This window comes from Equus przewalskii, chromosome 32 (genome assembly GCF_037783145.1).
Source record: "Equus przewalskii isolate Varuska chromosome 32, EquPr2, whole genome shotgun sequence".
NCBI classification, from domain to species: Eukaryota; Metazoa; Chordata; class Mammalia; order Perissodactyla; family Equidae; genus Equus; species Equus przewalskii.
Window position 1 is genome coordinate 16,093,592 of NC_091862.1, and position 23,405 is coordinate 16,116,996.

At 42.5% G+C, this 23,405-nt stretch overlaps 1 protein-coding gene across 8 annotated transcripts in view; it reads right to left on the reverse strand.

Annotated features, from left to right (window-relative positions):
- Positions 1-9,877: 9,877 nt before the first annotated feature.
- Positions 9,878-23,405, reverse strand: part of PLEKHG1 (pleckstrin homology and RhoGEF domain containing G1) — a 221,161-nt gene continuing 207,633 nt past the window's right edge. For all 8 annotated transcript variants that reach the window (XM_070603283.1, XM_070603285.1, XM_070603286.1 and 5 more), the window contains 2 exons: positions 19,103-20,747; positions 9,878-13,579 (listed from right to left, as the gene is read on the reverse strand). In XM_070603283.1, the coding sequence (XP_070459384.1) occupies positions 12,519-13,579; positions 19,103-20,747 (2,706 nt within the window). In that variant the 3' untranslated portion in view covers positions 9,878-12,518. The remainder of the gene's footprint in view (positions 13,580-19,102; positions 20,748-23,405) is intronic.

Sequence of the window (23,405 nt, forward strand, 5' to 3'; positions counted from 1 at the left end):
CTTGGCTAATAACGGGCCAGTGGCTCTTCCTCCTCAGCCCGAGCAGGGGCCCCTAGGGGGCACTGCACCTAGTGGCCGTGACGTGGGAGGGCGGGGGCCTGCGGGACGCGGTGCTGCTCATCCGAGTCGCCTGAACGTCAAGCGCAGGCTCTCTAGCTCTCTCATCCCTGCTTAAGTTTGGCTAGCGATAAAAATCAGAGGAGGGTGGGGCTCAGGCGCGGCCTTGAGACGGTGCAGCATTCCTAGGCCTAGGATGCTGATACCACCCTGGCCTTAGATACTAGGATGGGATTGTCTGGGCTGGAGGTGGCCTAAGAGAAGAGTGTGGGCCTTGAGTTCAAACGCTGACTTTGTAGCCTTAGGCAATGTACTTCACCTCTGTGAACCTTAGCTGCCTCATCAGTTAAAAGGAGATAACGATACTTTGTTTCTAATTTATCAGTATTATAATTCCCAAGTAAAGTGGGAATAAAACCAGTCAAAATTATAAACAATGGTTTTCCATCCGCTAAACTCTCCTAGCTGCTGGAAAGACACTCATTGAATCCTAAAAATGCAATGAGTATTATCCTGATTTTCAACCTTGGGGAAACTGGGTGCAGAGGTCAGTTGGTTTATTGGCAGAGCTGGGAGGTTGCCTGACTCCAGCGATCACGTTCTTAATGTTATACTATTGTCTGTATTTTTCATTGTGGGGTGATGGCCTACATGCATTGTAGGATGGTCTGTCAGGGGATGACATCGTAGGGTACAGGAATAGTTAACCTTTCCACGACTGTGTCAGGTAGGTAAGAGCACCATTTTACAAGGAGGAAACAAAATCACGGAAGTTATGCCTGGTCCAAGCATGTAAATATCAGAAAGGAAACTTGAGTGGTCCGTTCACCTGTTGCTGTGATGATCTTGGGCAAGTCACAAAACTCCTTGTCTCATGACAAATGGGGGGCCATTCATTTAACAGACGTTCATTGGACGCCACTGAACAGGGAGCACTGGTCACAGAGATGAAAATCACCAATCCATAGGGGACATATGGGAAATCTCTGTACCTTTCTCTTAATTTTGCTGTGAACCTAAAGTACTCTAAAAAAATTCTTTTAAAAAAAAAATAATTTGCCCCGTCCAGGCCCTCAGGAAGTTCCAATAATAACGCCCTTTGAGCAGGACAGTTGCCACTCCACCTCGCAGGTGCTGACAACAATAATGTTTGAAAAGACTGCGGAGACCACATATTGTATCGTCATCACATTTATATGAACTGTCTACAATGGGCAAACCTATAGAGAAAGAAAACACCTTAGCGGTTGCTTTCGGCTGGGAGTGCAGGAAATGAGGGGATTAGGAGGCAATATCTACCAAGTACAGGGTTGCTGTTTGAGGTGGTGAGAATGTTCTAAAATGGATTATGACGATGGTTGCGCCAATCTGTGAATTTTCTAAAAATCGCTGAATTGTACGCTTTAAATGGATGAACTGCATGGTATGTGAATTGCATGTCAATAAAGCTGTTAAAGAATAAAAAAGGGGGCGGGCCCCGTGGCCGAGCGGTTAAGTTCGCGCGCTCCGCTGCAGGCGGCCCAGTGTTTCGTCGGTTCGAATCCTGGGCGCGGACATGGCACTGCTCGTCAGACCACGCTGAGGCAGCGTCCCACATGCCACAACTAGAAGGACCCACAACGAAGAATACACAACTATGTACCGGGGGGCTTTGGGGAGAAAAAGGAAAAATAATAAAATTTAAAGAAATAAATTAATTAAAAAATAATAAAAAAGGCTTGTGAGAGGAGGTGGTGGGGAGTGCTCGGGATTAATTTTTCCTGGAGGAGAATCAGAGAGACTATGAGAGGAGCTGATGCTCGAGCTGAGTGGTCTTTACAAATATATATACCATTTATTTATAGTACATGGAAAAGCATAAAGTAAAAAATAAAATCGCCCACAACATTATTGCCAAGACTAACTTAATTTTGATCTAACTTTTAATTTTAAATTGTGTTATAAAATTGCAGCCATACTATGTATATAGATCTCTTCTTCACTTACTATATCTGATGTAAAGTAATTGGAAAAGGATAGTTAGTAGTTGAAATCAGGACTTTTAATGGTTGTATATTATAGCATAATCTATTTTGTAGATAGACCATAATTTATTTTACTTTTCCATGTTGTTGGTGGTTGTATTGTTTCCAATTCTTTATGTGAGAACTAATGCTGCCCTGAACATGCTTCTGTTCATTTATTCAATAGCTGTGTATTGAGGTCCTTCTGTGTGTTGGGGAAGGGATGGGAAGAAGTGGAGCAGGGGCCACACCTGTGGTGGTAACATTTATCCTTTACCATTGCATTTATCCTGTATCCTTTACCTTTAACGTGCACCCTTTGCAGAAGCAGTTCTCAGAAAACATATCTAATACAAATGTTAAGTGGAGATGACACAGCACAGCGAGGTGGAGGATAAACGTCACGGCAACATCTTCATGTGAAAACGCAACCCTCTGCATCATCCCGAATATCGAGGAAAAGTGTGGATTTTTATGAATTCCATGGCTCGGCATGGCACAGCAGGTCCCAAAGAAGACTTCCCAACATTTAATTAAATGCTCTGTGTCGAGGAAAGATTTGAATAGATAAAATCAACTTGAAAACCATGCACCTAAACCAAACTAATTGGGAACCGTGAGCCACAAAAACTAACTTGTTATTGGAATCTCCAACACGGAAATGACTCAGACCATCCATATGAGCTACAAACCCATTTTGGAGAAGGCACTCTGGACACTCTTCTCAGCCTCACCAAAAGCTTGTGGTGATCCACATCCTTAAAGCGATACTCTACATGTTTAAATTAGATGAGATGTTAAAGTAATAATAATGTCCCTCGGCTAGAGGCCTCATTATTTTTTAACTGAATTAATGTTATACTTTCTAGTCAAACAACTTTAGGTGAAAAGTTGTCGTTTTTAACATTAACGGAACTTTTTTTAATCAGAAAATTATGAGTTACAATAAATGTTATTGAACTAGTTAGGTCTCCCGCTCTGCCTTGACTGTGAAAATAGTGGAACAGAACAAGAATGGGACATTGTGTATGTGACATGTGGGGACATTTAACAGGACATCATTTCTTTACAATGGTTGAGGCTTCACTAAGGCCTGTCCCATTATAAGATGATTAATTATGATCTTAATATGTGATTTTAAAAAATCACTTTAACGTCTAGGATGACAAATGCTTATGCTGATCGAGCCAGTTAAAATATTTAACTCGATCTCTTCAAATCCTGATGTGGATGATCATGGAGGCCCCTGGCCTCTGTTCACCTTCATTTCCTCTGGGCCCCAACCCTGAAGTCAACACAGCCTGAGCCCAAGGTGCTCACATTCCAGATGAGAGGTATTTGGGTTCTTACACACTCACATTGCACACTTGTCGGATAGAGGAATAGGAAAGGCAGAAAGATTTATGGATATAAACTTTAGGATCCCTCATATTCACAGGTTGGTTACATAGGAAAGTGTCATGACCTCATTTTGAGAGAGATGTCTGAATCTGTTTACCCAAAACTCAAATACGTAATGGTTTACTTGTGAAAAGCCAACTGCACTGGGAGGAAAGGGCTCTATTACACTGAAGCCCTTAAAAATTCATTCACCAACATTCCTTCCCTAGTGGAGAGGGGTCATTTCAGTGCACTTTGAGACAACATTTGGATAGATGTCAAAGAAAGCTTGTTTTCAGTATAAGGAATATATATCTGAGGTTAAAATAATATTTCTATGAATCAAGAAAGTGAGAGTGCATTTACTCCATACCAGGCTGTGTGCTAGACACGTAGCAAAGGAATCAACTGTGAACAAGACGGACATGGCCCAGGTCTCACAGAGTTTCCCCTGCAGAGCTGTGCAGTAGAACACCAACACGTTAGTGGAAAGTTATGTGTATGATGGTTCAGAGTCTTATGAGTACCAAGAAGAGGCAGCTTTCTAGACCTGGAGAGCCATATAAAGAGCTCCCTGGAGGAGGTGACACTTGACAGCAAGACTTAAGGATGATTTAGGAGTCAAGCTGAGGGAAGGGCAGCTGCTGGCAATAAGTCTTCTGAGCAGAAAGAACTTTGTGAGCACAGGTCTGGAGTGAAACAGAGTGCCGACTCCACCTCCTGAGCCTGGGGTGTTGGACTGTAGGAGAAGTAATGCCATCCCCTTAAGAGAGCCTCAGGAGGAACAGCATCCTCGAGGAAGAGCTAAGATTTAGCTTTAAAAAAGAAATGAGGGGCCTGGCCGGTGGCATGGTTGACTTTGCGTGCTCAGCTTTGGCGGCCCTGGGTTCACAGGTTCAGATCTTGGGTGTGGACCTACATACCACTCATCAAGCCATGCTGTGGTGGCATCCCACATACAAAGTAGAGGAAGATTGGCACAGATGTTAGCTCAGGGACAATCTTCCTCATCAAAAAAAAAGAAAGAAAGAAAGAGCCGGCCCAGTGGCACAGTGGTTGAGCCTGAATGTTCCGCTTCTCAGCAGCCCAGGTATTGGTGGTTCGGATCCCGGGTGCGGACATGGCGCCGCTTGGCAAAGCCATGCTGTGGCAGGCGTCCCACATATAAAGTAGAGGAAGATGGGCATGGATGTTAGCGCAGGGCCAGTCTTCCTCAGCAAAAAGAGGAGGATTGACAGTAGTTAGCTCAGGGCTAATGTTCCTCAAAAAAAATAAAAATAAAGAAATAAAGAGACTACTACTTAATTAAAAAGATGAGGATGTAGAGGAGGTTAAGCATGGAAGTTAAGGTGAGCCAGAGCAGACTGGGAAAAGATGCGGGGAGAACAGCAGCAGCGAGAAGGTGGCTGAGGAAAAAGAAATAGGACAGGGATGCGAGCAAGGAAAGATGATCAGAGGGGCGTTTGTCCTGGCATGTGGCCCAGCATATCAGGGATATGAAGTGTGGCGATGGAAGTGATCCAAATGCCAAAGAGACAGACCCAGCAAACATCAGGAAGGTTCGAAGTGGAGCGAGGACTCAGACTTCCCAAGGGTCAGGAGAGATTGCGCGTCCAAGGGCGTTCTAGTCTTCCACGGGTGAACGACTTTGGTCTCTCAGGAAGGACTGCCTGAGGCTTCCATGGTTTGCTTGGACTTAGAGAGAACTTCTGAGTTTAATGCAGTTTTTCTGAAGCTCCCAGGGGTGGCCTGGGCCTGGGCTCTGTGTGTTTAGGATGGAAACCATGGCCCCAGAAGGCGCAGGCCTGATCCCTAGAAGGTTGGGTAACACACACCAACATTGGTCTGCAAAATCCACTTTCCTACCAACCAATTCTGCAGACAAAGCCATGCGTGGAGACGTTTGCTATATGTACCAAATCTTTAACCACAGCTGATGATTTTCTGAGAGTAAATTCCTGGATGTATAATTACTGGGTAAAAGACTATGACTTTTTAAATTTTTTTTATTTTTGAGGAAGATTAGCCCTGAGCTAACATCTGCCGCCAGTCCTCCTCTTTTTGCTGAGGAAGGCTGGCCCTGAGCTAACATCTGTGCCCATCTTCCTCTGCTTTATATGTGGGACGCCTATCACAGCATGGTGTGCCAAGTGGTTCCACGTCCGTACCTGGGATCTGAACCGGCGAACCCTGGGACGCTGAAGTGGAATGTGTGAACTTAACCGCTGCACCACCGGGCCAGCCCCAGGACTATGAATTTTTGATGTTATTGATCCATATTACCAAATTCATTTCTGAAAATCTTATACCAACTTATAGTCTCATTTACTTGGGAGTAAGCATCTTTCTCCATCCTTGACAATTTGGGGTAATAATTTAAAAAAACTTTTGTATGTCATGGAATTATATGATTGTCCTCAGACAACTCTCTATGGGTTTCTTGCACTTCACATTTCTTCCTGTCTTGTATTAGTCTTGTTCCAGGCTCTCATTGCAAGGACATTTGTATGCTAAACAGCCTTGGAAAATAAGGAGATAGTGTCTCCTTCTGGGGAAGAGGGCACATGTGCTTGCTGTCCAGAGAGTAAAGATAATGTCTCCCTTCCGGGCAAAGATGGGGCAGCTCTGCTAGCAGCCATTTAAAACTGGGGATTCCTAAGTTCAGTGTTCCTCAGCTGTGAAACAAAGCCACTGTGTGTAGTGTGCACCTGCCTGCTCTGCTGGGAGTAATAACGTCCTTTATCTTTTACCTAGGAGTCTGTGTCTTCTGCCCCATCCGTGAAACCGAGGCAGGCTAACACATTAGCTTGCAAGCTGAGTACGATCTCAGAGCCTTCACAGTTCTGGACAGTGATTTTGGAGATGAGTGTTAAGGAACACGCAGCTTTTCTCCTGGATGGTAAGGGAAGGGCCGTGCAGACAAAGGGAGCAGCTCCTAGAAAGGCAGAGACAGATTCTGGAGGGCTTTGTAGAGGATTTGATTCTGTTTGTGTTTAGAAATATTCTGCTGGCTAAGATTAGGAGGACAGAGGTGAACAAGTCTGGAAGTGGGCAAGACAGTGGCAAGACAACCAGAGAAGCAGCCATGGTAGTAGGCCAAGAAAAAAGTACCAACTGCAGAAGGAGCGTCAGAGGAAGTAGGAGTGCTAGACTGGGAACAATGACTGCTCTGGGGGAGATGTCCCGTAGGAAAAATGCTCCTTGCACTCAGGAGGGGAGCCTGAACTAGAGATGGTGTGTTAGGAGGCAGAGTATAAATGGTCGTTTAAACCTTAGGTGAGTTCATATCAGAGGCAATGGATTGGAGACCATCTGGTCTCCCAAACCTGAGGCTTATAGAGGCCAGGCAGGTAATATAAACTAGTCAAGTGGACCAGGTGTAAAATTTCCCCCAAGAAGCAAGAGGTTCTGCAGACTTTCCGTGACATAGGTTTATTTTACGTTAAGAGGAGAGCTTGCACTTTCTAAAATATTTGCATTCAAGTGCTCCACGGTTGTTTTAAATTTGCTCATTGAGTCTGTAATAGAGAGCAAGGAACACTCTCCCCAAAGGCTAAGGCGAGTCACCACCTCTTGGAGGAATTTTCACCTTTGGATTTCCTCCTTAGATCTCAGAGTCACCTCATCAGAATCTAGGCCCAAATAGGCCAGACCTAATTTTGTTTTTTAAAGACGTCGGCAATTCGGGTTTTTATGTTAAACCTTTTTCAAATTGTGCCGGCCAGATTCAGCCTCTGGGCCACCAGTTTACAGCCTCTGATTTAACCGGTCTATACAAGAAGGAATCTGCTTACTCCGTGGTCTTGTGGTGGTTATGGGAGCACTACATGGAGAGCCATACATGGCCATACAAACAATAGGATATTTGGGGGCTTGTATTTGCCCCACAGAGCAGATAATTTGCACCATCCAAGCCCTGTTCTTTGACGTTGAGCTGAACAAACATGGTTTTATAACCAGTGACGTGGAACTGCCAGCTGCTCTTCCTTTCCTACGGCACAATGCCCTGTGAATAAGCCCTTGTCAGGAAAATCAAGCTTCGTGGTTTTTCACAGACACGTAAAGTGGACTTAGCTCAGGGGCATACACCACTGTTGGGAAGTGGGCAAGTTTGTCTTTCGGCACCCAAAAACCTCAGCATGCTGGGCCCCTCTCCTCCACCTGCCCTGACTTCAGCCCCACCGCTGCAGGCTGGGCTGCTCTCTGCTCTCCTCACATCATGGAAACCAGGCGTGGGGAAGGCTTCGGTCTAAACGGAATTTCAGAGGAGGGTATGACAGTCCGACTCTCACATGACCACGTAGATTCTTAGCGTACAAGGTCACTGGAAATCTCACTCGGAGTAAATTTCTCTGCAACACCCACAGCCAAGAGACAGAAAAGGGGCACGGGGTCTCGACCCTGACCGGTTGCACGGGAACTCTGAAACTGTGCAGTCGGTGACGCTGGATTCCTGAGGGTGGGTGCTGTGAAGTTTAGAAACGACTTAGTCACTGTTGTTCTTAACTTCTATCCTTTGTGTCTCAATGTGCTTTTCTCATGCTTTAGGCTCAAACCAGTTTTTGACTCTATCTGGTCAGTTATCAAATATTCATGGAACACCTACAAATGGCCAGGCACTGTGCAAAGCTGGTAAAAACATTTCTACCTCAAGGGGTTGAATGCGACAGGTGCTATATGTTAGAATCTTCTTCCCAAAAGAAACTTTTCACCTCCTATAAAAGAGTTTTCAAATATACCATAAACCAAACATCCCAAATTTTATTAATTTACAGTAACATAGGTTGTGCAATATTTTGCATTTGTTAACCTTTGTAATGCAGCATAATTCCACATTATCTTGGTGTTCCATGCTCTAAACTACTTGTAAGGAAAGAAAAATGTGAGAAGCTAAATATGAGAATGCTCATGTCTTCATAGATTTTTTAAAACAAAAAACATTTTACAGGCATGCATAAGAAAGCTCCAGGTGTTATCGATAGGACAAAGTTTAGGTTAAAATAAAGACATATAGGGCCAGCCCCTGTGGCCTAGTGGTTAAGTTCGGTGTACGTTGCTTTGGCAGCCCAGGCCTGGTTCTTGAGCATGGACCTACCCCGCCATGTTAGTGGCCATGCTGTGCTGGTGGCCCACATACTAAAAAATAGTGGAAGACTGGCCTGGATGTTAGCTCAGGGAGAAGCTTCCTCAGCAAAATAATAAATAAAGACATATAGACATATGTAAACTAGCAAAGAAGTCAAAGTTTTGTTTTTGTTTTTTTTTTGGTGAGGAAGATTGCCCCTGACCTAACATCTGTGCCAATCTTCATCTATTTTGTATGTGGGATGCCCCCACAGCATGGCTTCACAAGCAGCGTGTAGGTCCATGCCTGGGACCCAAACCGGAATACCCCAAGGCCGCTGAAGTGGAGCACGTGAACTTAACCACAGTGCCACCAGACCTGCCCATGAAGCAGTTTCTTTTATTATAATCCCTTTCTGGCTGGTAGACTTGGGCGTAGTTTCCACTGTCCAGATAGAGGAAGTTATGTAGCATAAAGGATGTGAGAACTCTTGAAGGATTGTTAATTTCTATTTTGAGGAGCAAATGTTAATTTTTTATATCAAAAGACTACTTAATAGACAAACGTTATTGAATAGTCATGTTTAACAGCTGTATTTATAGCTCATTACAAACCTGATTTCTAAGATTTTTTTTCCCTCTAAGGATTTAATTATGTATAGAATTCATGCAGGGCAGAGTTTTCTGTCTTCATTTGCTTCTCTAAACTGAACTCTGATGACTCACACAAAACTCCATCAGTTTTCACCCTCCAGGGGGAACAGTCTGAGGGATCCTCAGTGTGAGCTTTCGAAACTCTCCACTCTAAAACACTCTAAAGAAAATTTTAAAGGCCGTTTTCCTCTGTATCAGGAAAGTTAGGCAACCTATATTTTCCTTATAATGGGGTAGGATATTATGCTCATATTTGGAAATAAAATTGTTTTAGAAAGTGTCGATAATTACCAATTTATATTAGCATGCTGTGTTCCCTGTAAAATTGTCTATCAAAGAAAACTCAGAACATGATGTTGCATGAAAAAACCTTAATTTGTGCCCCAAACGTGTTATATTAATTTTTGATTCAATAATGAAATAGTTAAAAGGATGTCTTCTGTTCCTACAAAGTAAAAAAATGAAAAAGATAATCTAGTGATTCATGTAATTTGGCCACCTATCAAGAAAAAAAAAATCAGCCCAGACTAAATTCAATATATCAAAAGAAACCCAAAGATACAGAAAATGGTCTGTCATGGGCCACTGAAACCTGGGATGTCACCAGCACCCTGAAGCAGTTTCTGCATGGCCCATACAGCAAGACAAAGTATTATACCTAAATGTCACTTGGAAAAATCTTGACCTTTCTAGAATAAACGCATTAATTCGCACTGTAATTTACTTCGTACTTTACAAACTTTATTAAATAATGAGCATTACTAACTTTCATTATCTTATATACAGTATTTAAACTATGTTTTCCTAGATGCATTTTTTTTTTTGCACAAAGAATAGAATACGTGAAAAGTGAACTTATAAAAAAAATTGAACTTTCCGTACAGAGACCTAATAAGAACTTGACATACTTTTAAGTACATATACCTTTTTTCCCCAATTATATACATCCCTACCCCACCTCCAAAAGAAACTATTTTAAACAAAAGCACTTAATTGATAACTTTGAGGAAAAATACGAACATGATTATATACATACACACAGCTCTCAAAATCTGCATTCCGGCCGACGGAAGTGTTCTATGAAACTACAGATTTGTCCTAGAACCTAAAGACAACCACAGAGACATTTTATACAGTAAGGTATCCACCTTCGTGCGGTGGCGTGTATTCCTATAGGCGACATCAAGGTCATGCAACAAGAGAATGGTGGGAAGAATTAATAATTTCTGAGAATAAGACACCACAGTAATATGGATAATACAGAATTGGGTCATACAAACTACAAAGCAAAAATGGAAAACTGCATTCCTGGGACAAGAGTCAGTGCACTTAGTTTTATAAAAGCACTTACAGACACCTCTCAAGTCTAAGAATACACTTTCTTACAACGCTTCTCTTTTCTGATACTGCTTAATCACGAATACTCACGTTTAAAGAAAGGCAATGAAAGAAGGAATGTTTGCAGAACCGTGATAGTCAATATGGACTTTGTTTTATAAGCTACAAGAAGAAAGAAGAGTATGGAAAAGCAAGAAATGGGGGTAATTTTTTGTGATTTTAAAAAACGAAGGCCTTAGGTACCTGTGTGTAAAATAGAATGGTCACATTTTATGTTTTCTACTTAAGAAAGAGAGGCATTAAGACTTAAAAAGAGGGCAAGAATGATGGTTTAAGATGTCCCTGATTCAAATCAACATCATTGCTCTCCTTTAAAAGAAAAGCCCACATCCCCTTTCCCCACACATATTATGGTATCTTTTAAAATGAAAATTGAGAGGCTGAGAGAGAAGCCACAGAATGTAAAACTCCTAAAAATGAGAATACCGTGGCCACTGTTTGAGAAAACATTCTTGTTGCATTGACTGAAGTCTTCAATAAAATATCTTTATAAAATAGCAATAAGTCTGCCTTCATTTTTCTCTTAGCTTGATTTTGCTTTTGACTCACAAGGTCTTATTTTGTTTTTCTGTTTCCTTCCATAAAGAGTTAGATTAGTACATAGTATCACAATGAACCGCTATTTAAAGACCATAATGACAACATCAAAGATGCTGTTAGTCAGAACTTGGCAACAAAAGATTCTGTTCTTTTATATGCCTCAAAACAATGAAAACTGTTATGTCGGGATTAGAAAATAAATTTCACTGCAGTCAACGAAATCCTCCAGGTTGCAATGAGGTCATTTGGCTGAGTACAAAACTCATGAAAATCCATATGAAGAGCTGCTCTGGATGGGGTAACTTTAAAGTGCTTCATTTTATTTCAGCTTATGGTTTACTTTGTGCTGATTAGGCAGGCACAAAAAATAGTATGAAGGGCTCTATTTACCCGCATCTTTCAATTGTAATATGATGAGATAAGTTGTTCCCAGATGTCAACCTATCTTTTCTAATAAGTCAATTTGCTCTTTTTTGCACTTGGCTTTAAGCCATTAGGGGAAGCATTCATTACCCTAGAAATCATAAAATAAACCTGATAAGCAGCACATTCTCCAGGCCTTGTCCAGGAATACAGTTAAGGACTTTTGCTTTCAAAAAACTGGTCTTGCTACATTCTAATTTCCAACAGTTACACAATTTCTGCATCATAATGAACTGATGTAGGAATAAGAGCATAGAAACCCTAAAATGGATCTCTAGCTTAAATTATTCCAGCATCTTGCCACAAATGTAACAAAAATGTCATATATAAGCATGATCCTTTAAACAACTTTAGTTTCTTTTCTTTTTTAAAATACATGAAAAACCCTCCTTGCTGCCTTTGAGTCCTAGGATAAAACTACTCATGGCTTCTGGATATCATGAGAGGATTATCCCATTTGTTAAAGTCTGGGCACTATCAGGACATGGGAAAAAAATATCACGGCCGCATGTTAAAAAAAAAAAAAAAAAGCCGGGGGCCGGCCCCGTGGCACAGTGGTTAAGCTTGGAATGCTCTGCTTTGATGGCCCATGTTCTGGGGTTTGGATCCCAGGCGTGGACCTACACCACTTGTCAGCCATGCCGTGGTGGTGACCCACATATAAAATGGAGGAAGATTGGCACAGATGTTAGCTCAGGGCTAATCTTCCTCAAGCAAAAAAAAAAAAAAAAGCCTTAAACTTTTCGAGTGAGATTGACTTACATGAAACATGAAGACAATCAGTATCAGAAAACACACTGTGAGCTGCTGACATCTGTTACAGTACAATCCTGGCTGGATGGGCAGCCATTTCAAAAAGTCGTGCTGTGAAAAGAAAGTATATTTTACACCTCAGGTTATTACAAAATTGTTTTAATCTGGTACATATAAAACACCTCTCAGTGTCTGTAATGTATGAGCATGATAAGAAATTAATTCAGGCAGCTGCTATTAAGAATCTCAGGCAAAGCTGCTTGAACTAAGACACTGAAATTTTTCCCTCAGAGACTGGACAATATTTTGCTGATTGGGAGATGGGCCCCTCCAGAGATAGTCATTCAGTTTGTCAGAATCGTTGTATGACGTCAGATATGGTGAAATCCCAAGTTTGCCGCTTATTGGTTTCTTTGGAGTACATGGACTATTCAAAGAGTAAGCGGTGTTGTTGCTGCAGACATCAGGAAAGTCAGCATCTACCATCTTTGGGTCAGATTTCCTCCTACGGTTGTCACATGGCTCCAACTCTGACTCATCTTCCTCTGACTTTATCTCCACATAGTCATCTTCGTCTCCTTCAGTCTCTCTGAAATTGGAGAAATAGTTCTGTGTAGCTATTTGGGCATTTAAAGGTGAATGTCTATTTACCACCAGAACTTTCTGTGAGTCTTGGAGGGTGAGATCTGAGCGTCTTTCAGGGCCCTGTTGACATGAGTCAGTGATACCTGGCAGCAAATCCTGGTGACTGTCACACCTGGGACTTTTGTGTAAAGACAGCAGCTGTTTCTTTTCCATTTCACTAGGGTAGTTGATGGAGTCCACTGACTTGTTTATTAAGATGGAGGAAGATGACTGGGACCTGTTATAAGGCTGAGATTTAGTACTGATTCCTTTCCGACCCAAAGAGTTGTAAGGATAGCCCTGAAGGGAGTTCTCTTTGTTGGGTTGACTGACCACCACGCTGTGTCTCTGTATGGAGCCCAGCAGAGGGTCAGAGGTTTGAAGAGAAGGCACGGAGCAAGCGGTGGACAACTGTCTTGGAGTACTTTTTGGACTGATCTCAAAAGTGGAATATTTTGACTTCAAGTCTTGCTCTGGTCGGAGACAGAAATCTGCTAACTCTCCATTACTATAGGTCGAATGCAGAAGCCAATCCTGGCTCCCATGTTGGGCCTGGGAAGGCGATGTAGACGTGAGGGTGGAGGAGTCTTGAGGGCTGGCCCAGGCCTCCCTCCGAGTCTCACAGGAAGGCTCTCTGAACACGATCTGGTCATACAGTTGGGAATACTCAGCAATCCTGGCACCTGGAAGGCAAATATTGAAACAATAAACATACACAGCATTATTTCTACACATGAAGATTTAAAAAATAAGAATATAACATTCTAACAAACCTATTTTAAAAACTGAAACAGTAGACCGGCCTTTTAAAAGTTTGAGCATGAGTAATCATTGAAAAGTAAGCAACACAAAGTAATAAAATAACCCACTGTTTAATAAAAAACAAAAATGCCACCTAAAAGTCCATTTAATTTGATCTAATTCTGGATTATTTCATTCCAACAGCAGGGCTGCAAATGTTTGCTATTTGTAATGAAAATTTCTAGCGTTCTTTATGGGCATGAAATAGTTCAGTGCTAAAAAGAGGCATCATAAAAACAAGAAAGTCAGCACTTAAACCTAGTCAATGAGAAATAGCTCGAGTAGTCAGCTATTAAAAGCAGCATGGCCACAATCCAGCAAGCAATGGCTACCCCTGGCTCCTCACCAGTGTTGACTGCTCTCAGACCACTACTCCCGGAAGAGCCTGCTCCCAGTGGCTGTTCCTGTACTTCTTGTTTCCAGTTAGCCCTCCACTGCCACTGTCTGGGGACCCAATGTCTACGGGAGGTCCTCCCTTCCACTACTTCAAAACCACATGTATTGACTGACCCACGCCTCCTTTCCCATCCCCAAGAAGCCAGGCGCGGAAGTCTATGCTTCCAAGTCATTAGGCATGAGCCATCTGGGCATATAATCGATCATCTAATGCTCTGTAATATTGGTTTCAGAACAGGATTTGACCAGTACTTCCATGAAAGCTATTGCCACTTCAAATGAAGCTCTGAGGCCATTCTCCTCTCAGCTCCACTTCTGAATGCAGGCATTTCTACAGATATTAACAGAACCATGATGTGGATAGAGCATTCTCCCGGGCCAGGAATGATTTAAGAGAGAGAGCCCAGAGATGTCAATTTCCAGAGCCATCTTCTCTTCCACCCTCCCCAATCCAGGTAACCCACACGACCACCCTAGAATCCAGGAATTCCATGTGCCCCTATAAATTGCTCAGGCCACATCTACACATCTCTATAAAGGGAATCCATCCTATATAGGATGACCAGCAAGTAAGTGACATCACATTTCTTCTTTAAGCTACCTATATTTTTAAGTAACCTGTTGTCTGTATATTATTCCTTGAATTTAAACTAAATAAATATTTGAGTTTCTGCCATTTCTTTCCAGTCTATGGTCTGTGAGGACAGAAAACCACCTGCTATAATTCTGTGTGCCCTTTAAATGCAACTCCCTCAAACTGCTTGCCCCTCGTCCCAGGAATCGAGGTGAATAGTCTGTTCAGTCTCTCATTATAGATCCTATATGCGGACCCTTCAGATTTGTTCTCAAGTCCAAATTCCCTTGAAGGACAGAGATTATTAGTTTGGAATGTCTAATAACAGAAACTCGAGCTATTACTTCTTAAAGGGCATAGTAAAGACTTTCAGTACCAATTAAGATTTCGCAAGCACTTAAGAGACTGGAAGTGTACAAGGACACCAAGGTGCCCATGTCCGCCGCCCTGAAATCCATAGTATTTCATTAACTATGAAATCCAACCCAAGGCAGCTGGACCTTCGGTTAGCAGTCCCCCCTGAAAGTCAGACCTTTCTGCTCAAGCCCCTCTCATCTACACTATGGCCCTGAGCCTGACCCCACGGCTGAATCAGGAAGGCTCTGAACTTTCACAAGGTTCCAAGAAGATGACAATTTTGGGGGAAGCAGTGAGAGCTAATTAAAAAATCTGGGTAAACTATTCCAGTATCAGAATATAACCATAAAGACTTGTGAGAACAATTAGCTCTTGACTTTAGAACAGGGTGGCCCAGATAATCTGAAACCATGTATTATCCAAAATACCCATATTATTTATCTTGCCTTTTTCTTCCTTATCACACTCTCTCCTCCTTCTTTTGCTTAATCAGACCCTATTTACCTTTCAAGACCTTCCAGAAGCCCTATCCCTTCCATGAATCCGATTCTAACTGATTTCTCTGATGTCTTATGCACTTGGTGTGCACCATTATTCTTAGCTATTGGCTGCACAGGCAATCCTGGGTTGCTAGTTGTTTCATATGGGCTAATTTATTACTCCAGCTAGTCCACGAGCTTTTAATCTTGGGGAAGAATCCCCACAAAGCACCAAGCATAGTTTCAGATAGAAATTGGTCTTAAGAACTAACTTCATTACTCAGATAATTTCTGGACTGCTCCCTTTTATTTTAAGCATAGTGTTAAAAATAGACGTGACTTTCCTAAGACCATACCACTGAGTGGAAAGGCAGCCTAGAAATCAGGGGCATGGCAGGAAAAGGGGAAGCCAGAAGACAGGCTTTGATTAAAATGCTTCCTACAGATAACTCCTAACGGCACAATTTGTCTTTGGATAATAAAAAGTTGACCATTTATAAGTTTGGAATAAAAAGCATCTCACAAGTAGACAATTTACTGTGCCTATCTAAGGTTTTTGTTTTTTGGTCTCAGCTTGACCTCTCAGGGGTCTCTCTAATTTGCTTGATGCCAGTGTGAACAAGACATGGGCTTCCAGAGCAATGGCTGCCATTAAACAGATTTGCTTAGCCACATACATAGGAAACAGCCAGCCAAAGAGGACCCCTCTAGCCTAAAAAGCTTAGCATTAGCCAGCTAGATCAAGGTTCTCTCTAATCCTTAGTTTGGTATTAATAATCTTTATAGAATATGTACATTATCATTATGTGACAACCCCAGGGCTGTCTCTGGTTTATTTCTCTTTCATAGGTCTAAAAAGTGGAGTTCTTATGATTCCAGATAAAAATTTGAAGTGATCCTTGCTGAGTGAGGCAGGAAATATTATTTCAATGGACAGAGGATTAAAATCAATGTTTCTGATGTTGCTTGACATGCAGACCAAAGGATAAAATGTTATTTTGCCTTCCCTACTTGACATGGGAGGAAAATTCCTCAAGCCTGTGTGGACTTTTCTACCACGTAAAACACCACAAAAAAATGGAACCCAAAGGCCTCCCTGGCCTCAAAGACCATCAGGAGGGAGGCCTGACTGAACGAGATGGCCAGCATGCTACAAGAGGCTCTGAAAGGTGGGAGCGACTAGACCTGGTTGGGTGATTTATAGGCGGAAATCTGACCCGGGGCCTGTAGACCCCGGCTAGAGAGGTCAATAAAGGTGCTCGAGAGTTTCAGCAGGTGAATAGGCTGCTCCTCCTTCCGTACAACACCGAGAGCAAGCTCCTGGCAAAGTGGCAAGGCCCATACGAAGAAGTCTGGAGAATCGGTCCGTTCGATTATGACGTCCTGTGCCCAGATAAACAAGAGAGAGAAAAGGAGTCATCACGTCAACTGATTGAAAGCCTAGTGGGCACAGGAAGTGGTCTCCATCCACCCAGATGGAAGGTTCCTCAGGTCCAAGAGATGGCAGGCCCTAGGGACGTGCTCCTGCCAGACAGCAGGGGGAGACTCCACTCTCAGAAGATGACTTTGGAGAGATCTTCTCCTCTTTGTTGGGGGAGAACGTCGATAGTAGCCCACCATGTCAAGAATGGACCCAGACACAAAGCCGAGAAAAGAGCCTATGGGAAGGCACCAGCAGGCAAACCAAAAAGGAGAACAAACTAAAAGCGAAAAGAAGCAAAAGAAAACCCCCAAATGGAACTCTATTAATACTTAAAAGGTGGGTAAAACAGAAGACTACTCAAGGGAGTTGTAAGCCCTAATGATTTAGTATCGATGCTTCTATCAAGGTCAGAGTTTGGCATTTTAATGGATGGTCCATATCCCAAACAACCTGGCTCAGCCCATTACCATTTCTCAAACGACAGTTTGCTGACATAATCCATCATCATCGGAGACCTTAGCATTATATTTTCTCCCATTCTGAGGAGCCCTAACCTAGATTCTGACAGCGGTTGCATTGCCACTGTTTCTAATGCCATCTATGCTCCAAAAAGACTCCTGCAGTCGGAACTCAGTCACTTTTTCTACATATAACAAACCAGCTTAGCAACACTGGTGTTGGAAAAGGAGCATGAATTAATTCAAGCATATTATTGCAAGGAGAAAAATATATCCGACTTCGTCTCTCTCACATTCATAGAAAAATCATTTTTAACCTTTATTTTACTTAAAAAGAAGAAGAAGAACTCAAAGAATCTGTAAAATCCTTCAGGTGGCAATTCCAGGGCTTAACTTCCCTGTCTGTTAAGAAATTTTACTCTATGATTAGCTCTAGGAAAAGCATACACAGCTTTAGACAACTCTTAAATACTATCAAACTTAAAAAAAAAACCCTACAGATTCTTCTCACTTGTGGATTCGTTTAGGACTTGGAGATTTCCTTCTTATTCTCTGGTTTCCATGGAGATAAACAAATCAACCCCAAAGAAAAGAGGTTAGTGGCATCAACTGGCCAGTTGAGCTATGTGGCCATCAAGCGGACGATCTGAGTGTGCCCTGATGCGGAGCCTCCTGGGTTTTCCATTAATTGGAGTGCTGTCCCCTCTCATTTGATACTGAGCTGGCCCTTTGTCAGGAAATCTAGGGCAAAGAGTCTTAAAATATGACTGACAAATCCACACTGTTTTAAAATGCAGACTCCTGGGTCTAACTGCGGAAATCTCTCTACGTCTGGAGGGGAACAGCTCCTGAGGTAAGAGCTGCACCTCTCCCTCGGGTTGTTCCTTTCCACGACAACAGTGTGCTGTATTCACATCTATGCTCTTCCACGGAGACCGGTGTTAAGTTCCATCCTTCAGAACCTTCTCTACTTTAGCCAGAGCATATGTGCTTCTTTATAACGGAGAAAAACCTCAAACCATGAACATGTCCTCCCTTTAGTCCTAAGCGTACCAACATCATACCTGAGATCCTGGTTTACTTCTGCCCCATAAAGGAGACTTGACGGAAAGAATTACACTTCTCAGAAGCATACATGAGAATACCAAATGCGACGGCCTTAAGCGCAGAACAGCAGCTATTTTAAAAAATCAACCAGTAACCGAAATACGTGAGAAAACAACTGAGTCATTTTGTGAACAGCTAAAAAGAAGAATGCAAACAGGGCTCCTGTCTGTCTTTGTTAGGATGTGTAGGGCTTTTTGCTGGGATTCTGGAGCCAAGAGCAATCCTATTCCTAATGCTTCCAAACCCTAACAGCTTCCACAAGCTACCACGCCTGAGAACACACTACTGATACCCAGGGAGCAGCTGTGGATGCCACAGTCAAACCAACTGCTATTTTCATACTTCAGATTCTATTAAAACATCAGATCTGTAGTCACCAGGTTATACGCACAATGAAACCCTCTGAACCACATCACCCCACCTTGTAGGATGCGGTGAAGTGGGAAAAGGTGAGTAACAGCCTTGTCTGTCTGTCAGTCAGTCTGTGGTCCCACTGTGAGAGCATGAACGTCGAGTGACAATGTTCTCACAGTTTAAGGACATTGAGAACCCGAGAGCTGCTCTCATGTCTTACTTTCAAGAAGGAAGAAAGGCAGTGTGAAGGAACGTACCGATGGCAGGCCCTCCTTGCTTCTTGTCTTCTAAGATGGCTGCCAGATCTTTGGGCACAGATTTATGCTGCTGGCTGGCCGGAGGCCGCTCCAAGTCTGGGCTTTTCACTCTTAAAAGCTGATTTGCCCTCTTGATCTTCTGGCTGTACTGCCTGGCCATCATAAAAACCCTGCTTTTTGTCTTATCTGTGGCATCCATCCCAGGCTCAGGGGTTTCCAGGTCTGTTTGGGAGAGACTGCTGGTGGCCAAGTCATAGGTATTTTCCATGGAAGGCATCTCACTGGCCAGGGAGAGCCGGTTTAGACTCATAAAGGAGCCTTCTTTAGAAATCAGGTCATCTTCGAATGGGCAGTGGGCCCGGCTGGCTCTGCCAGGCCTGTCTTTCCGCTGCGACAGGAAAGTGTGGCTCTCGGGAAGGGAGAGCATGGACACGGACCGCCCCGCGTCTCTGCTCAGCTCAGGGGTGCTCTCGGCATGCAGCCTGTCCTGCACGTCATCTTTGCTAACAGGAAATGCTGCGAGGAGCCGGTCTCTGGCTTTGTCCTCATTTTTCTTGATGTAATTCTCCAAGTCATTCCAGATTTCGTCCACTTCTTCAGACAGTTTATCAGATATAGACTTATCGGTCACAGACAAGTTGCAGCTGGAAGAGCTATACAGCAAACTCAAATAATCACGATCAGAGGGTACCTGGTGGTAAGGTGTCTCGTCCTCGCTGAACTGGAGGCTGTCCTGGGAAACAAAGGGCCTCAGACTGTCACAGCATGCAAAGTCGGCCTCCAGACCCAAGAAGGTGCTCTTTTTGGCCCGCTTTAGGCTGCTACATTTGAAATCCAGGGAGGGGGGATCTGGGACCCTGATAGTATCATAAATGTTCTCCTCAACCACCTGAAGCTCATGTGGGCTTTGGTTCAAGGCCTCTGGACCCATGAGAGCTCCATCTCTCTTGGTGTGCAGAGAGCTCTTCTCATGGCCGGCTTGCCTCTTTGAGAAAGCTAGCTCCGGGGTGCTCTTGGGGCGAACAGAGTCCCTGGCTGATTTGAGGGGAGTGGATTCAGCCTCTTCCCGTTTAGCAACCATTACTTTTAAGTCCTCGTAACTTATGTTATCATAGACATGGTCTATATCATCAATAGTCAACTCTATAGATGACCCAAAGGGAGTCATTCCATCCTGCCCTTCTGTTTTAGGGTCATTCTGTAGTTCCCTTCGGGGGCTGTACTGAGAGCCATCACTATCCCTAATTCTTATTTCAGGAGAGCACGTGTTGCTCTCACCAGCACTGCTGGCCCGCCTAACAACCCTGTGGCCAGAGCTGGAGGTCTCTGTGGACTCAATCTGTCCCATATGCCAACTGCAAGGGCGACTCGAAGTGCTGTCTTCGCACAGTCTGCTCGAGTTCAAATCCGAAGAGGAAAAGGATGGCACAAACATCTGATAATCATCGTCATCATCCTCGTTCTCCTGTGGGGAGCGTCGGCTGGGAAACAAGGCTTGCCTGATCTGGTGGTCCGTCCAGATGTTTCTGACGGCTCCACCCCCGCGAAGCACGCTGATAAAGGCAGAACCACTTGGCTGGCTGTTCCTCTGGGCGGAAGATGGCCCTGCTGAAGTCAGCTGGGGAGACCCTTCTTCTCTGGAAACCTGAGGACAGAAACATACGGATTGAATTACGGCACCATGGACACATAACTTACAATGTTCTCCTGTATTTGCACATTGCCTCTCCCGCTAGACTGTAATATTTTTAAACAAAATGATCAGCAAACATTTTTGACTTTGAGTTGAAAAGTACTTCAGATTTTTGCAAAAGGGACAGAAAGGACAGGAAGTGATACTTAGAAATAGGCTAGGCCATTTGCAGACACTCTCCAAACTTACTGTTCACCATCACTATATGAATTAGATACAATTGCACCAGTTTCACAGTAAGGAAATGTAGGCTCATAAAGGTTCAGTAATGTGCCTTCTCTAGTCAGTAGACAGGCTAGGAGACAAACCCAGGTCTGACTCTAAATCCCTTGCCCCAACATAGGGAACTAGTGAAATATAGAAAACTCTCAGATAATTCAAATAATTCCAATGTGCACTTGGCAAATAACATTATATAAATGAACAGACATAGGTATCAAGGGCCACAATATCTGGTTTCTGTTAGGGGCTCAACTCCTAGACATCTTATCGTGGTTTCTGGTATACCAGAAGCCCCTGTCAGTGATCTAATTGCCCACTGCAAGGATTCCCCTTAAATCTGCAGACCCGTCGTGAATCTGATGAGCACTGCCTTGGTTTATAGGTTCTAGCTAAAGAGTCTTCATTGAAGGAATGCAATTTAATCCATTATTGAGCTAATTAAATTTTTATTTTCTTTCAAAATACGTTTAATTAAGTAAAACTTAGATGCCTGTTAGGGAGTCAAATATGAGTGACATTAACGATTTCTAATAACAAAACACAATGCGGTCTTTTATAACCTGGAACTTTTCTTGATGGGGCTCAACTGTGCAGAGAGGGCGTGGATCGCTCTCGTGCTCTGTAGATATAAGGATTAGCTTCAAAGAGTTGAAATGGTTAAGACCCGTTCAAATTAATGGTACCAGGGACATAGTTTCTGATCAAAACATTATAGTAACCTATAAGGTCAAATTAGCAAGGACTTTTCACCACTTATCAATGAAACTGGCATACATATTGCTTTGGAATATCCATCTATCAATGTCTGTCTGTCTATCAGGGAGGAAAGAAGAAAGTCAGGAGGGCAAGAATAAAATTTCAGCCCAAATGATATTTTTCTATAAAAAATTTAAAATAAAAAAAATCCAATTGGTCATTTAATCTTTTCTTCACTTTTTTCACATAGTAAACCTGTGGACCATTTGAGGCCTAGGAATAAATGAATGTAACACACACACATATGGATCTATGTAGATACACATATATGTATATACTATATTTATGGCTTTAATGTTTCTTTTTTTAATCCTTTAGTATCTCTCCTTTTTCATCGTAGACTACACTGGTATAATGTTTATAAATATAGGCATCAATAACTACAGTTTATAAAATAAAACAAGTTGACATTAACCACTTAAATCACAACAATCTACTTGGAAAGTGTAACAAAACGATTTTGTGAACAGCCAGAAGTAATACCTTCTTAAAATCTTTCATCCCAGAAAACCCCCAGATGTTTTAGAAAATCAGGAAACCTGAATTGTTAGTATCAAAGTACATTTTTAAGGTAATTACACTTGAAATGAAGATAACAGTATTTTGGAAGCTGAAAATTTACATCGAATAAATCATCAGGAGAAGGGAAGAAGCTCTTAGATTAAGAAATAATCATGCGGTCAGCCTTGTGGCTCAGTGGTTAAGCTCGTGCGCTCCACTTTGGCAGCCCGGGTTTCTCCAGTTTGGATCCTAGGCGCAGATGTGGCACCGCTCATCAGGCCATGCTGAGGCGATGTCCCACATAGCACAAGCAGAGGCACTCACAACTAGAATATACAAGTACGTACTGGGGGACTTCAGGGAGAAGAAGAAGGAAAAAATAAATATACATATATATATGTGTATATATATATATAAAGATTGGTAACAGTTGTTAGCTCAGGTGCCAATCTTTAAAAAAAAAAGAAAGAATGAATCAGTACATGGATTGGAAACAACATAGAAGCATGTAGTTTAGATACCTCAATTTCATTAGAACCAGGATGAACATTTTTTTTCTGTTTTCCACATTCTCAGTATCATGGCTATTTAATAATAATATAATAGCTATCATTTATGGATCACTTGCTTTGAGCCAAATACTGTAGTAAGCACTTTTTAAAACACAGTATTGCATTTAACCTTTACAACAATTCTGTAAACTAGGAAACTAAGTCTTGGTAAGGTTAACAACCTGCCTAAAGTTATACAGCCTATAAGTGGCAAAAATGGATTTGAATCCATGTCTCAAGCCACAGCTTATATATGAGCTTAACCTCTCTCTCCCTATCAGTCCATTTATCTATCTATCTATCTATCCATCTAGCTATCCATCTATCCATCTATCTATCCATCTACCTCTCCATCTATCCATCTATCTACACACACATACATACATCCACATATACACACAAGGCCTTGGAATATATATTCTGAAGGAATATTAAGTGATTACTAAGGAATATTTCCTTTTATAAGCTCTTCAGTCATCAGTAAATCTGCTCTCCTTGCATCTAGTATACATTCATTACTGTTAGGACACGGAATTTTACCACTAAGAACAAGGTGCATCAGTGTTTTGTTTCTTCCTTG